We start from the raw sequence: 14,357 nt of genomic DNA on the forward strand, positions 1-14,357 counted from the left end.
TGTCGAGATTTGTCGTTTTTGGTTTCATTAATCTCAGTTGTTAGTAAGCGCTCGTTTTGTGTAGTTCTTCTCTTTGTCCCGCGTTTTTCTGCGCTTTTATTTAGTATGTCTTCATACCAACTTGCCCACTTGTCGGCGCTCCTAAAACAAAACAACTGTAAACAAACGCTTAACCGTTTGTATTGAATGGAACACGGCCATAACACGACATGGATATTCTCTTACCTGAGTACGCTCTATAAAAAAGCGTTGAAGCCCCGTGGCACTTCTTTCGTGCAATCGCAGAGAACGCCCTGAGCCGAATGCCCGGGTTTGACGCATACATTTTATTCAACTTCAAAACAATCCAGAGATGCGTTTCGAACGAGCACAACGTCACAACATGCGTTGCGAGTCTGAACCGCGATTGACAGACGATGGGTTGCCTCCTCCTGCCCGTCGTAAATTCGGCACTCACATCGCGCACGGTTTGTGGGGATGAATAGCAAGTCACTTAACTCTGGCGCACAAGCCGAGATGGCTTTTAGCCACGCACACTACACATACCCCTTGCGAGGTTGATTCGTACGTCGCTCGAGAAAGATAATCCAGACCATGGGAAGCACTATCCACCCGCAGAAGCACAACGTCGCATTTCATTGCGAAACAAAGGCGTCCACAACACACACACACCATCGCCTCGTATAATGCCAAACGCATCTCGCACTTCCCAATGGGAGTGAGTGGTATGCCTGCAGTGCCCACATGTCGCGAGGTGGGGCCCCGAGCTGAACCGGGATCACGCAACCGTAACTGATTTCTGGAGCGGTTTGTACCTTGTTGCCAAGGCAACCGGTTATTGAGATTGTCAAAGAAATGGCGCTCGCTCCAGCGCTACAAAGATCAGAGCCGCGGCGGAGCATGTTTTGCCAACGTCGCCGCTCTCCACCACGCGTCGCCCCAAGCTGAACTGGTCACATGATTGAAGCGTTTTGTGCACGGGTTCTGTATCGGTCTAAAATGTCTTTTTTACATGCCGCCGGCAGGAATTACCACCGCCGCAAAATAAGACCCGGCAGCAGCGGGGCCAAATCTGATAAGGCGCGTTTTCGATAAACAGTGAGCGGTGCATCAAAGGGAACGAGTGCACGACCCTCCCGGTGTGGCTGTGAGTTCGCCGCCGATAAAAAGTCACGTCCCGCCGATAGCAACTGCAGCAACGTACACCGCGAAAGGGCAAGGCCAGGCCACCGCACACTTGCGGCCAGATTTTTCGTTCGCTTTTCCAGCCTTGAGCGGAGTGCAGGATTCATGGTGTCAACAAAGCTTCCCGTAGCAGACGGCAGTCTAAGGAGCGCAATAGCGGAAGTACGTCATCGCTGAGGAGCGCAGCATCATGGGAGGGAAGGCTCTCGCGCCGTCAAGAGCGAAGAATAAGTTGAAAGGAGGAAACGCGGCGCGATAATAATGCGCGGTTTTCGATTTACGATGTCTCAGCAAATACTCATCACTTTAACAAAATTCTTGCGGGAGGATATTGCTAATACATTGCTTTATTTGGTTACATGTACATCCATGCATCGGCGGAAGGTATTTCAGGACCCCTTTAAATGCGACTGTCTCAAGTCCGTGCCCCTGCCCGTGCAAGTCGCAAGCCCCTGCGCGAGTGCACGCAGACGAGTCTCAATAAATCGGAAATTGGCTACAACTTGTTTGGAACAATCTGCATGCCTGGACCACGTAGAGTTCGACAGGCTTTTCAGAGCAGAGGCTGTCGCTCTCGTCCGAGGCTATTTAGGAAGAAGCTCCAGCGCTTTGGCGATGCAGAACAGAAAATATGTAACTTCTGCATTAGGCTGAAGAACTTCACTGCTTTACTTCAGTAATCCGCGTACCATGTTCCAAATCAGTTTAGGGAGCGAGCACAGCTGGGTACATAAACAGCCAAAGGGTTCTTACCCTTTATGTGAGCTGGAAGGCCCTGTGTTTCCCAGACATCTTGCTGACATTTTCATAGGACTGACCCTCTGCCGTTATTAATGCAAAGGCCGTGTTCACAAAGAAGAAATGACACGACGGAAAGCAGATTCTACGCAGTATGCGGTTCGATCGGAATTCAACAAATCTTTCGTGTACGAATCTTTCAACGAATCTTTCGATTTGAGTAACAAATTGCTGGGCTACTCCTTTGATTGATTGTAGGGTTTAACGCACCGACGCAACGCAGGCGATGAAGCGCGCCGTAGTAGAGGGCTCCGGATTAATTTTGACCACCTGGGGATTTTAAACGTGCGCCGAAATCTCGTACACACGGGCGTTTTGCTTTTCGCCTCCATCAGAAAAGCGTCCGCCGAAGCCGGGAATGGAACCCGCGACGTCGTGCTCAGCAGCCCCACGCCTCAGCCACTGAGCCACCGCGGCAGTTTCGGCTAGTCCTTTGTCAATTGCCTCAGTAGCAGTAGGGTAGGTGCACTAGCCAAGAACCTACAGCATTTAAGTGTTTAAGATTATATCCATGCGTTCTTGCTTTAACAGAAGAGCTGTTTAGGCCGACACAAATCCGTCCGGCAGCCACAGAAAACCTCGAGCGCACGAGAGCGCGTGCCTCGTGGATACCGCGTGGCGTCCCCGGAGCTCGCGCAGTGATTTTACCAAAAAACCAAGCTCACGTGAGCGGGTGCCTCGCGGCGACCGCCAGGAATCGTGTAGTCTTGCGCGTGTGCTCTACGTCGATGACACCGCCCTCTGGGTCAGCAGAGGCAGTGATGGTCGAATTCAAGACATTCTCCTGACAGCGATCGACGCCATCGTATATCAGCGGACTCAATTACACCATCATCACCACCATCAGCAGCAGCAGCAGCCTATCTACGCCCACTGCAGAGCAAAGGCCTCTCCCACAGATCTCCAATTCTCCCGGTCCAGTGCTAACCGTGACCAACTTATCCCCGCAAACTTCATCTCATCTGCCCACCTAACTTTCTGCCGCCCCTGCCACGCTTTCCATCTGTAGGTATGCACTCTATTACCCTTAATGACCAACGGTCAACTTGCCTTCGTATTACATGCCCTGCCAACGCCCATTTCTTTTTCTTTACTTCTACTAATATGTCCTTGCACGCATTTATTCCATGACCCAGTCCACTCTCTTCCTGTCGCCTAATGTTACACCCATCACCTTCTGTTATATTCCTCGCTGAGCCGTCCTCAGTTTAAGTTGAACTCTTTTAGTGAGCTTCCAAGTTTTTGCCCCGTAGGTGAGTAGCGGTAAGATGCCGCTGTCATACACTTTTTTGTTCAGGAACAACGGTAGTCTTCCATTCATTATCTGAGAATGCCTGCCGAATATATTCCACCCAATTCTTAGCCTTGTAATTATCTCTGCCTCATGGTTGCAATCCCGGGTCAAAACTTGGCCTAGGTAGATAAGTTCGCTAACCGCTTCCACTGCATTGCCACCTACCTCAAACCACTGCCCTCTCCCGAGGTTCATGCGCATTACTGTAGTGTTCCACGTATTATTTTTCAGGCCCATGGTTCTACTCTGCTTGTCCAGTGCGGCAAGCATCATTTGCAATTCGTCCCCGCAGTTACCTTACAAGGCAACGTCCAAGCAAATCTGGGGTTACTTAGGTATTCTCCATTAAGCCTTACACCCACCTGTCCCAAATCCACAGTTCTGAATAGTTGTTTTAAAAATGCTCTAAACAACATTAGAGATATTGTGTTTCCTTGTCTGACGCCCTTCCTTATTGGTATTTTACTGCTCTCCTTATGGAGTACGATGGTAGCTGTGGACCAGTCTTAGATATCCTCTAGTATTCTTACGTAACGCTCGTCTACATCCTGATTCCTCAATGCCCGAGTGACTGCATTCTCCTTTTCTATGATGGCTATATATACGTTTTTTTTTTGTATACTCCGAGAATTTCTCTATCATCTCATTGATCACGTGAATGTGGGTCATTGTTGAATAGCCTTTGCGATACCCTACTTTTTCATTAGGTTATACTGAAATATAAAGTGGCAGAAATTTTGTTAGCGATAACCTTTGTAAGCATCCTTTATACGACTGACAGTGTAATTTTTAATGACCTTCATGTCACCTTTCTGGGGATTAGGATGATGTTCGCGTTCTTTCAAGATTCCGGTGCACTCGCGTTCATTAGGCATTGCGTGTACAGTTTTGCCAGCTTTACTGGTACAATTTGCCCGCCATCCTTCGAGGCCTTTACGGATGATCCGAGCTAATCAACAGAGGGCAGTCCTGGTCTGGCAATCATGGTAGCCCCCCGAAAAAATGGCGGCAAAATTTGCGGGTACGCCAGCCGAAATGCTACCTCACGAGGTGCTTTGCCCCTTGCATTTCTTGCGAAGCCTTCCTTACTTCTTCTGTTCGGTACTGATCTCCTATGAACTGCTTCCTCGGTCTGTATTATCCTGGATGTCGCCGCTACTGTACAGATCTCTAGAGAACTCCTCGGCTACTATATAACTGTTTTATCCCTATTTTTGATGGCATTGCCTTTATTGTCTTTAAGTTCATACATCTGACTTTTCCCCACGCCTAGACGCCTCTTCACTGCTTTCAGGCTGCCTCCGTTTCTGCAGCATGCTCAACCGTCCCCGTATTATACTTCCGTATGTCAGCTGTCTTGCGCCTATTGATTAACTTCGAAAGCTCCGTTATATCTATTCTTTTAGCTGGGGTGAGATTGCTAATTTACCAATCCACAATGAGAGGGTGCAACCGCAGCTTGGATGTCCCTAAAATGGAACTTTTCGCTTATGGTAATCTCATTCCAGATGTGACGAGTATCAGAATTTTCGGATTGAGAATTGAGGCCAATGGACAAAATACTGAAACCGTTAAAGATTTAGAAACAAGCGTCCATAAAAGTGCCAGACTGATTTCCATGGTAGCAACGAGATCACGGAATGAAGGAGAACGATTTTGTCATGCTAGTACAAGCGTTCGTCCCGAGTCGCATAGCGTACGTAGCACCTTTCTTGAGACTAAGGGCGGGCGAAAGGGCCAAAATTCATTCCGTGATCAGGAAAACATATAAACAAGCTCTCGCGATACCAGTTACCACATCCAACGAATGTTTCGAGGCGTTACGAATTCATAATACCATGGAGGAACTGATAGAGTCGCAAGGAGTGGCCCAGCTTCAGAGGCTCAGAAACAGCTTGACTGGCGGCCATATTTTATGACTCTAGGCACCCGGTACGAATCTAAATTCCACGTCACGCGCCATATTCCCCGTAGAGTATAGGAACGCTCACACGTCCCTCCTACACCGAGGAACATGCATCCCGAAGACAACAAATAGTGAAGACGAGAAAAAGCTAAAACCTTAAAATAGAAATGCCAGAACACCGGAAAACGTGGTCTACGTGGACGCTGCCGAATACGCGGCCCACGATGCCATGACCGTGGTAGCTATTGAACGAACGCTGATTACGTAACTGGCGTGCACGGTACTCATGTTGACGCTGGAAGCATCAGAAGAAGCGGCTTCTACGAAAGCTAAATTTATTGTCAATGACTCAAAAACTGCAATTCGGAATTTTGCAAAGGGAAGGTTCTCGTCCAAAGCACTGAGAATTTTGGTTGCTTTCAAAGACCGGAGAAAGGTCCGAACTCTTCTCTTCCCCGTGACGAGAATGCTTACGACGTGGCTCAAGGTCTGGCCAACCGAACCAATCACGTCGAGGAGACATCTGAGCACTTCTGATACGCTGGGATCGTGAGGGACAGCATGGTCTCGTACAGGGACATAATTAATCATTGCATGTTGGAGCGGGTTAAATATCTTCCCGCTGACTGTACTCTCAACAAGTGGCTGTCGGTAGCATGGCGCCTCTTACGGACAAATACATTCCCCCATCCGGTCATGTGCAGTCACCGTTGCCCCGGGCCCTGCACGAGCGAATGTAAGCTATGTACTAACCGGGCAGACGTACGCCATATTATTTGGGAAATTTCATTAGAAGAAGACTTTGTTAGGTGCTTCGTTAGGCACAAGGGAAGACCGGATGGCACAGCTCCACCACGGACGTCCGGACTGTCCAAGTAGCTGAAGACGCCGCCGGAATCCCAGGGCTTTTGTCTGCCGCATGAGGGGGGGTGAAGAGGCTCCCCCTCCTGTACTTCGAGACCATGTTGGAGAAACAAATGTTGTTTCTCTCTTTCGTAGTCGCCGTCGTATAGTGACAGGCGCGCCAAGGGTTCTCCGCGCGAAGACGATGACGACGATGACTACGAAGGTAGTAATCGTCGTGAACATGTTTTCGCTGATGATAGTGTTTTCTCCTCATCGGGCAGAAAGATTTATGATATGTGTAAGCAATTACAAAGCTACCTGATCGCCCTTCTCGTCTTCACTATTCGTTGCCTTCGGGATGCATGTTCCTCGATGTAGGAGGGACGTGTGAGCGTTCCTATACTCTACGGGGAATATGGCGCGTGGCGTGGAATTTAGATTCGTACCGGATGCCTGGAGTCATAAAATGAAGTCATAAGCAGACTTCATTTATCACTTAATATTAGAAAATGTGCCGTTATAGTATTTCCTGTTACTATTCGCGTATCATTATGCCTATAGAACGGACAACAACCTCTCCCTCAGGTTCCAAAAATTAAATATCATGACAAGATTACATGGCGCCCGCATATAAACATGTTGCTTCTAAAGACTTCTTTTTACATGATTCCGTTGCCCTGCAAAAAGTATGCATCCGTTAAACCGGAGATGTATAAACGATAGACTTCGTGACTACAAGAATAATAATAGTAACTCGATAAACGGGCTTCTTAGGATTCGTCGCCGTGATTGTAAGTGTTCTATAGTTTTACTCGCTCACGCGGGAGATAATAGAGGCTTGTGAAATTGTGTGCGCTGGTGATGTATGCCTTAGTGTCGCTTGACTATCGTTGCTTGGCAAAGAAATTCTGTTTCTGGATGGGGCCTAATCGGCCGGAGACGGCCTGTGTGTCATAGTGAATGTGGCTGTTTTTTTTTTGTTTTTTAGTTTTCTATTTTAATCTTTTCGTGTTTCCATGTGTCTACTTCAAAATAGTATATATATGAACGTGGAAATCAACTAGGTCTGTTAGTCTGCGCTGTGTTGTGTGTCTCCTTCTGTTCGTGCTGTACTTTAAGCGCAATTTTATTTTTAAACAAAAATGTTCAGTCGGGCTCAGACATCATTGAATAAACACCTTGAGACACTGGCGCCTCGCTCAAACTGACCCGCATCCGCAACCATTATTAACGCTCACATCTAAGCCACAGAACCCGAGAATGCCTTTGTCTCTCCTGGACCATGGCGATTAAAAACCGTCGCTGCTAGTCTTTCTCTCTTCGCTGACCTTCACTTCTCGTGAAGCATATATCATAAACAAAACAACTGCGTCCTAAAACGCTCCCTGGGTGTCAAAGTAACGCTATCGCGCCTTGACGTAAACGTCACCTGCAACTTTTGATTTTCAACTTGAGGTCTTGAATGCTAGTCTTATTCTAAAGGGGGGAGGGTAATCCTAGTTTTTGACATTTTGATAATTCGGTTAATTTTATTTGGATGTGGCAATCGTTCAATTCGCAAAGCCAGTAATTCGCATTTCGTTGTAGGAATTGGAGATTGGGTCCAGAAAGATGACATTGTGATCAGCATAAAGGATATCTGGAGTGAAAGGGTTGCGCGCGACATAGTTAATATGAGTGAGAAAGAACTAATGACCAAGAATGGAAATTTATCGTCCTTCATACTTCATAACTCCCCATTTTTATTTTGTGGGTTGAAACCGGCAGTACTGTTTTCTCCTCGTCATGTAGCTTTTAAGGTACCTTTCCAATTCAATAAGAGAGTCGGAATTAGCAAACTTTTCGTAAAGGCGCAATGGCGTTGAGGCTACTACGTAGGAGAAAATGATAGTGACAAAATGACAAGTAAGCTTTAGGATGCCATAGTTATCCGGCGACACGGATTTCATAAACGGCGTCGGCTGCAGCAGTAAGCATCCTGCTACAGCTCGGGAAAACTGCAAGAAACCGAAGTTTTGCATTTTTATAAGCTTCATCGGCGCACTTACATTTGCATGTTTAGCTAACGTGCCAATTGTCATTTTCAACTTACTATTACGTCTGTTGAGCCAAGAATGTCCGTACGAGACTGGCAATAAAAAGAGTCCTGTCAATGACCTTTCGCTACCACCCTACACTACTTCTATGGCTTCTATGCCCTGTGCTGAGAAACGGGAAATTGATTACGCCTCAAAATGCTGCAGTGATATTGAGTGAAATCATCGTTGTTTTTATATTGTTTCTCTTTTGTGCAGGGTCGGTGGCCGTTTTGTGCGGACTTTCGGTTGTCGCGATCGACGTCTTCTACCCGAACAGGTTTTCCACGATCTTCGAAGTCGACTACGACACGCCCTACAGATACTTCGTCGGCCAGGACGTCGTAGATCGCAAACCAAGCACAGTCAGTGCCCCGATCAGTGCCAAGGTAAGAAAGATAGAGCGCAAGGAAACCGCGAAAGGAAATTAGAATCAATAAGAATAAAAATGCCCTAAGCAGGGCAAGAGTGCAAAATAGGACAGAATTCAAGAGGAAAGGAAAATATTAGCGTGATAGCAACAAAATGAAAAGGATTGAAACAGAGACACACCAACCAAAATATGCACGGCTCGAAATTTATCACTCAATTTTCGCTCAAATCAGGTTCTTCACTTCTCTTACTAATGTAAGTACCGCAACAAACATACTCATAAGGGCAAAAATGGAAAATTGGGCAAGTTGGTACATATTCATAGTAACAGCGCTAACAACACGAGGCAAAGAGAAGAGGACAAAAACACACCGCTGTTAACAACGGAGTTTCATTGCTTATGCCAGTGGTTTTTATACACACATGGGCAAAAACAACAAAAAGGAAAAAGAAGGAAACACTAAACACGTGAACATTTGAGAGGGTGTGAGCGTCGTATCATACTGACTTGACATTTCTTTACACGTTAATCTACTTACGGGGCAAGATGTACAATCAACACGAAACATAATTCCTTTCGATAATCCTAAGAGCAGTTTGGAAACTAAACAAAGATTAACAGGGTGAGACTTACTGCGCCAGCAATCTGTTAGCGCTGTTGCTATGATAAGGGCAACAATTCCAATATTGCAAAAATGGGGGAAAGCGAAACGTATGACACCGTATACATGTTCATAGAAGCAAAATAAAAACAAGACAAGAAGAAAAGCAAAAGGAACACCAAAGAGAAAAAATTCAGCCAACATGTAAAGCAGGTATAGATGTTTTTTGGGGAGCAACAAGAAACGACTCATCCCAGCACCCGTTTGACTGCATGGGGTAACAAGGGCTTAAAAAACGGAAGGAGAAAATACAACAACATATTTAACATCATCCATAAAAAGGCAAGATAACCGTTTGTCATTCAGGGCAACAGAGTGGATCCCTAGAGAAGGCAAGCGCTGCAGGTAGCGGCAGAAAGTTAGATGGGCAGATGAGATCAAGAAGTTTGCGGGGATAAATTGGTCTCAGTTAGCACAGGACCGGGGTAATTGGAGAATAATGGAAGAGCCCTTTGCCCTGCAGTGGGCGTAGATAGGCTGGTGATGATAAAAAGGTGAGCCAGCAATATGGAGGGTACACAAGCAATGTTGTCGCACAACAGGGTTGTAGTGGTCCCTGCAACAGTTTGAGCACGTGTAATAACGAGAGAAAATCTGGACTTAACATCACATGGAGCGCCAATAGTAGGAGGACGTGTAAATAAGAATCAGGTTAGGGCCTGGGGTAACACCGAATAAAAAGAGCAAGGAAAACAAGAGGTAAGATACGTGGAAACTATAATAACATCTGGGTTTGGTTGTACTACAGCCTGTTAGGTCATGGGGTCTAGTTGTACGCGTGTACGGTTAGTGACATGTTGAATTTGTTAGGGTCGCGTTCAGATGCTATAGATTCAGGCTGGTCATTACACTTATCTATGGCAATTGGAAGAAAAAATTTGTTGACTGCATCTGCCGGGCCATGCAGGCGCTGCTCGCTCATTGAGTTATGTAGTCGGCGTCAGGTGCGCAATGGAGGTAGCAATAAGGATGTGTGTATGTCGGCAAATTAATAATATAGTTGATGGAAAAGACATAGCCTCGCAATTTCTCTCCTAGAAACAAGTGTGGGGAGATCGAGGGACCGCGCTCTATAGCTGAGATGCTCGTAGGAAAGCCGTATGTCGCAGAAATTTGTCGCGCTAATTTGGGTAGACTCAAAAGAATTTATCAAATAAGTTTTATGGGGCCTCCAAATTGCTTACGCGTAGTCAAGCTTAGCCCGTACAAAGGTTGTGTATGCCAATTTGCGGACTCTCGCAAGTGAGCATGATAGTGATATTCCGATGTACCGTAGGATTCCAGACGCATCGGTTGCAAGTTTTTGGATGTGGTTAGGCCAGGTTGGTTTGCTGTTTATAAGGACACCGAGGTACCGCTAGGTCTCCACCCGTGATAAGTCGGTTGAGGTAACCAAGTATGTAAAGTTAACGGGAGAGTGTTTCCGGGTGACGTACATAAATTTACATTTCGAAACGTTTAGCTTCATCATCCATAGCGAGCACCAATTTTCTCAGTAAGTAAGGTCATTTTGGAGAAGGAGCTGATCATTTTCACTATAAATTTTTCTGTAGAGAACACAGCCGTCTGCGAAAAGCCGAATGGAGGAGGAAAGAGAGAGAGAGAGAGAAAGCTCTTTATTAAAGAAGAAAGTCGAGAGGTTTGCCAGAATCGCTACACTGACATGCTACTCGGCGGGAGAATGGGTAGGGGATGGTATAAAATGCCCTATAGATAACAGGGCGGAAGAACGAGGAGAAAAGAAGTAAGAAAAAAGCACACATCGTGGAGTTTGTGGGAACAGTTTGATGAACGTCACAATCTGCGTAGTATGCCAAATCAGTTCAGTGACACCGATCTCGTCTAGGTATTCAAATAACGCCACTAGTGCTTTGAGTTGAGCCGAAAGGGGGGGGGGGGGGGGGCATGGACCGAGGAGTACTTTTAAGCTGATCGGTTCTGGGCGTAGGTGCTCGATTTCCTGCTCCAAACGGCACCTTGCGACTATGTAAGCGGGGCATTCTAACAGTAGGTGCTCTACAGTTTCCGGCGATCCGCAGTTATCACAGTACGGATTCGAGATTGCACCGAGTCGAAACACCTGTATGTTTTCGTGAGCGCTGCATTGAGGCGTAATCGGTTGTATAAAGTTTCTTGACGGCGCGGAAGTCGCTCTGGCAGCTTTATCCTGAGTTCGGGGTCTACGTAGTGCAAGAAGGCATAATGGTGCTCTCGAAGAGACCAGAGACGGTCCCGCTCCATTAAGACAAGTGTCTTCGTCACAGCTGAGGCATCATGCTTGGTGAAGAAGGCCTTCCTCTTGTTATGCATTTCAAGGCCCCTGCGAGCTGCTTCATCTGCCTTCTCGTTCCCTGGAACCCCACAGAGGCCTGGAATCCACTGAAATGTCACTTGGTGCCCAATGTCTATGGCTAGGTGGTGCGAATAGGTTATTTTACGAGAGGTGTGTTCGTGAATGCTGAAGCAGTCGTTGCGCAGTAGACTTTAGAGGGCTGCCTTGGAATCGGTGAAGATGGTCCATTGCCCCGGCGGTTGGCGGAGAATGTACCGGCTGGCTTCCTTGATGGCGTGAAGCTCGGCTGACGTTGATGACGTTGCCCGCTCAAGACTACGAGAGAACATCTGTCCAGTGGACGAGATAAAGATCCCAGAGGAACTGCGATCAAGCGTACATGAGCCGTCTGTAAAAATTTGGTTTGTGCCTGAGTAAGGCCGGCTAATGTGGCCGATTGTCAACTGCAACAAGCCGCTTTGAAGCATATTCTTTTTAGAACCAATTTCTTGGATGGTGCATCTAATTTGTAATGGCGAAAGGGTCCAGGGAAATAAGACGGCATTGCATTTGGTGCCTGGGAGGGAATGGAGTGATGCAATGTCTTCAATGTTCGACCAAAGCTTGAGTTGCCATTTTTTGTCATGCGCGCTGTTGTATCGGTTTTGGCATGCATCCGATGTCGCAGATGTATCCGTACGGTTTCTTGGCGCCTAATCACGTCCAAGGGCAGACAGCTAGCTTCCGCGACAGTACCCAAGCACGACGACTCTCTGGGAAGTCCGAGACAGATGCGAAGACAATTGTTTCTTGCTGCATCTAGCTGTTTTCTGCTTGTGAGTGAAAGATTTTGGAGGACAGGGAGACTGTAGCGCAGTACGCCGTCGATATAGGCTTTACTGAGCAGTATCATGGAGCGACAGTCACTGCCCCAGCGACTACCGGCAAGATACCCCAGGATCTTTGACATCCCCGACACTCGCGTACAGAGCCTTTTAACCTCCGGACCCCAAGAAAGATTTCGGTCTATTAAGATTCCGAGGTATCTCTGAGTACGTACATACCGTAGGGTACGGCCTCCGAGGACTAATGGATAGTGTTTCATGTTCTTGCGAGTAAAAGCCATCGAAACACATTTCTCAGGGGATAGATGCAGTCCTATGGGTGAAAGGTAGGCTGATATGTTCGCGATGGCTTTCTGCAGTCTGTTGTGTGGTGCGACGTGACCTCGCTGCACTCCAAATGCAGATGTCGTCCGCATAGGGTGTGAAATGTACGCCATGCGGGAGGACTCGCTTTACGTGGATGAGTGTCAGGTTGAACAGGAGTGGGCTCAAGACAGCCCCCTGAGGCACCCCTTTTTGTATAGCGTAGTAGGACGTTGGGCCTTCCGGAGTGCACATGAACAGTTCTCGCCCCTGTAGGTAGCTTGATATCCACGCGTAAAAATTTCCCCCGACACCAACAGCAGCAAGGGATGCTAGGATTGCATCATGGAAAACTGAATCGAATGCCGATTTGATATCCAAGAATATTGCAGTAGGGATGTTTCCGTTATGCAATTCGTCTTCTAGAGATGAAACCAGCAAAATTACGTTGTCGATGGCTGCTCTATTCTCGCGAAAACCGTTCATCTGTGGTGAATAAAGTTTCTTGTTTTCAAGGTACCAGGGGCGGTATTCTCGAGTTTTGTCCCTTTTGCATCCCTTTGAAAAGTGTCCCTTTGGCGAGCCCTGATTGGCTAAAAGCAAACAACCGGAAGTGACGAACGCAAGCGTGACAAACCTACTGCCAACGCCCACTGCTTAACCGGAAGTACGTCACGATGAAAGGGACTCAAAAGGGACGATTTCAAAAGGGACAGTTACCAGCATACCGCCCCAGGTCATTCTCCTGATTATCATTTTTTTTTTCATAATTTTACCGACACAGCTTAGCAAAGCTATCGGTCGAAATGAATCATACCTCGTGAGTGATTTTCCAGGCTTCAGGATGGCCACGAGCTTTGCTAGTTTTCATTCAGAAGGTACGGTTGCAGTTAGCCAAACTGAATTGTAGTATTCTAGCAGACGTTTGTTGGCGCGGGAAATGGCTGCGTTGAGTTCTTGCACGGAAAAGGGGAGGTCCATGGCGGTGCAAGCAGCTGGTGGTACTTCGGAGGAGCCACTTGTAGGGCATGCTGGAGGGACTGACCTTGTGGACAGGAGCCTACAGTACTCTTCAGGTGCCTCTTTGAGGGAAATTCCGGCGTGAAATGATAGCGCTCTGAATGGGTATAGTTGCTGAACATTGTTGCGCATTCCCTTAACAACGCGCCAAATGCGCGACAGAGGTTTGCGGATGTCTAGGTTTGAGCAGAAATTCCGCCACCGCTGCCTCCTCAACTTTTCCAAGTGACGTCTCACCTGCCTCTGTGGTCTTCGCGCCTCTCGTACGTCTTCTAATGCCTTAGTGCGTCGTGCCTTTCGTTCAGCCCGTCGGCGAATGGCTGTTAATCTTTCGTAGTCTTGGTCGGTCTTCACATTGAGGCGTGTGGTCTTGGTTCGGGAGGATTCCTGAAGGCAGTTGGTTAAAGTTGGTATAAGGTCTTCGTCCGGAGTGGCTGCTGTGTTTCGTATGTCTGCAGACGCCCTGTAGCCTTCCCAGTTTGTACATTTGACCCTCATTTCACGCCGAAACATACCTGCACTGGGAGAGAATATAAGAATGGGGTAGTGATCACTCCCTCTTGTTTCGAAGTCTGTGCACCAAGCAAACTTTCGGATGATATGGGTTGCCACGAACGAAACATCAATGCAGCGGTGATTTTGGGGTTTTTTAGAAACGTCACACTGCCGTCATTAAGCGGTTCAATAGAATGTTTCACCATCAGCTCGGCGAGTCTTGCCCCGCGAGAATTCGTAGAAGCACTCCCCCAAAGTTCGTTATGCGCGTTAAAATCGCCGCA

At 47.3% G+C, this 14,357-nt stretch overlaps 1 protein-coding gene across 1 annotated transcript in view; it reads left to right on the forward strand.

Moving 5' to 3' along the window:
- The window catches only part of LOC144168734 (dual oxidase maturation factor 1-like), a 408,321-nt gene that overhangs the window by 375,621 nt on the left and 18,343 nt on the right, over positions 1-14,357 (forward strand). Inside the window, exon 7 of the mRNA XM_077697681.1 lies at positions 8,324-8,493. Coding sequence (XP_077553807.1) covers positions 8,324-8,493 — 170 coding nt within the window. The remainder of the gene's footprint in view (positions 1-8,323; positions 8,494-14,357) is intronic.

The sequence above is a fragment of the Haemaphysalis longicornis genome, unplaced genomic scaffold, assembly GCF_048455015.1.
Source record: "Haemaphysalis longicornis isolate Haplotype H1 unplaced genomic scaffold, Haemaphysalis longicornis Haplotype H1 scaffold_2, whole genome shotgun sequence".
Lineage (NCBI taxonomy): Eukaryota > Metazoa > Arthropoda > Arachnida > Ixodida > Ixodidae > Haemaphysalis > Haemaphysalis longicornis.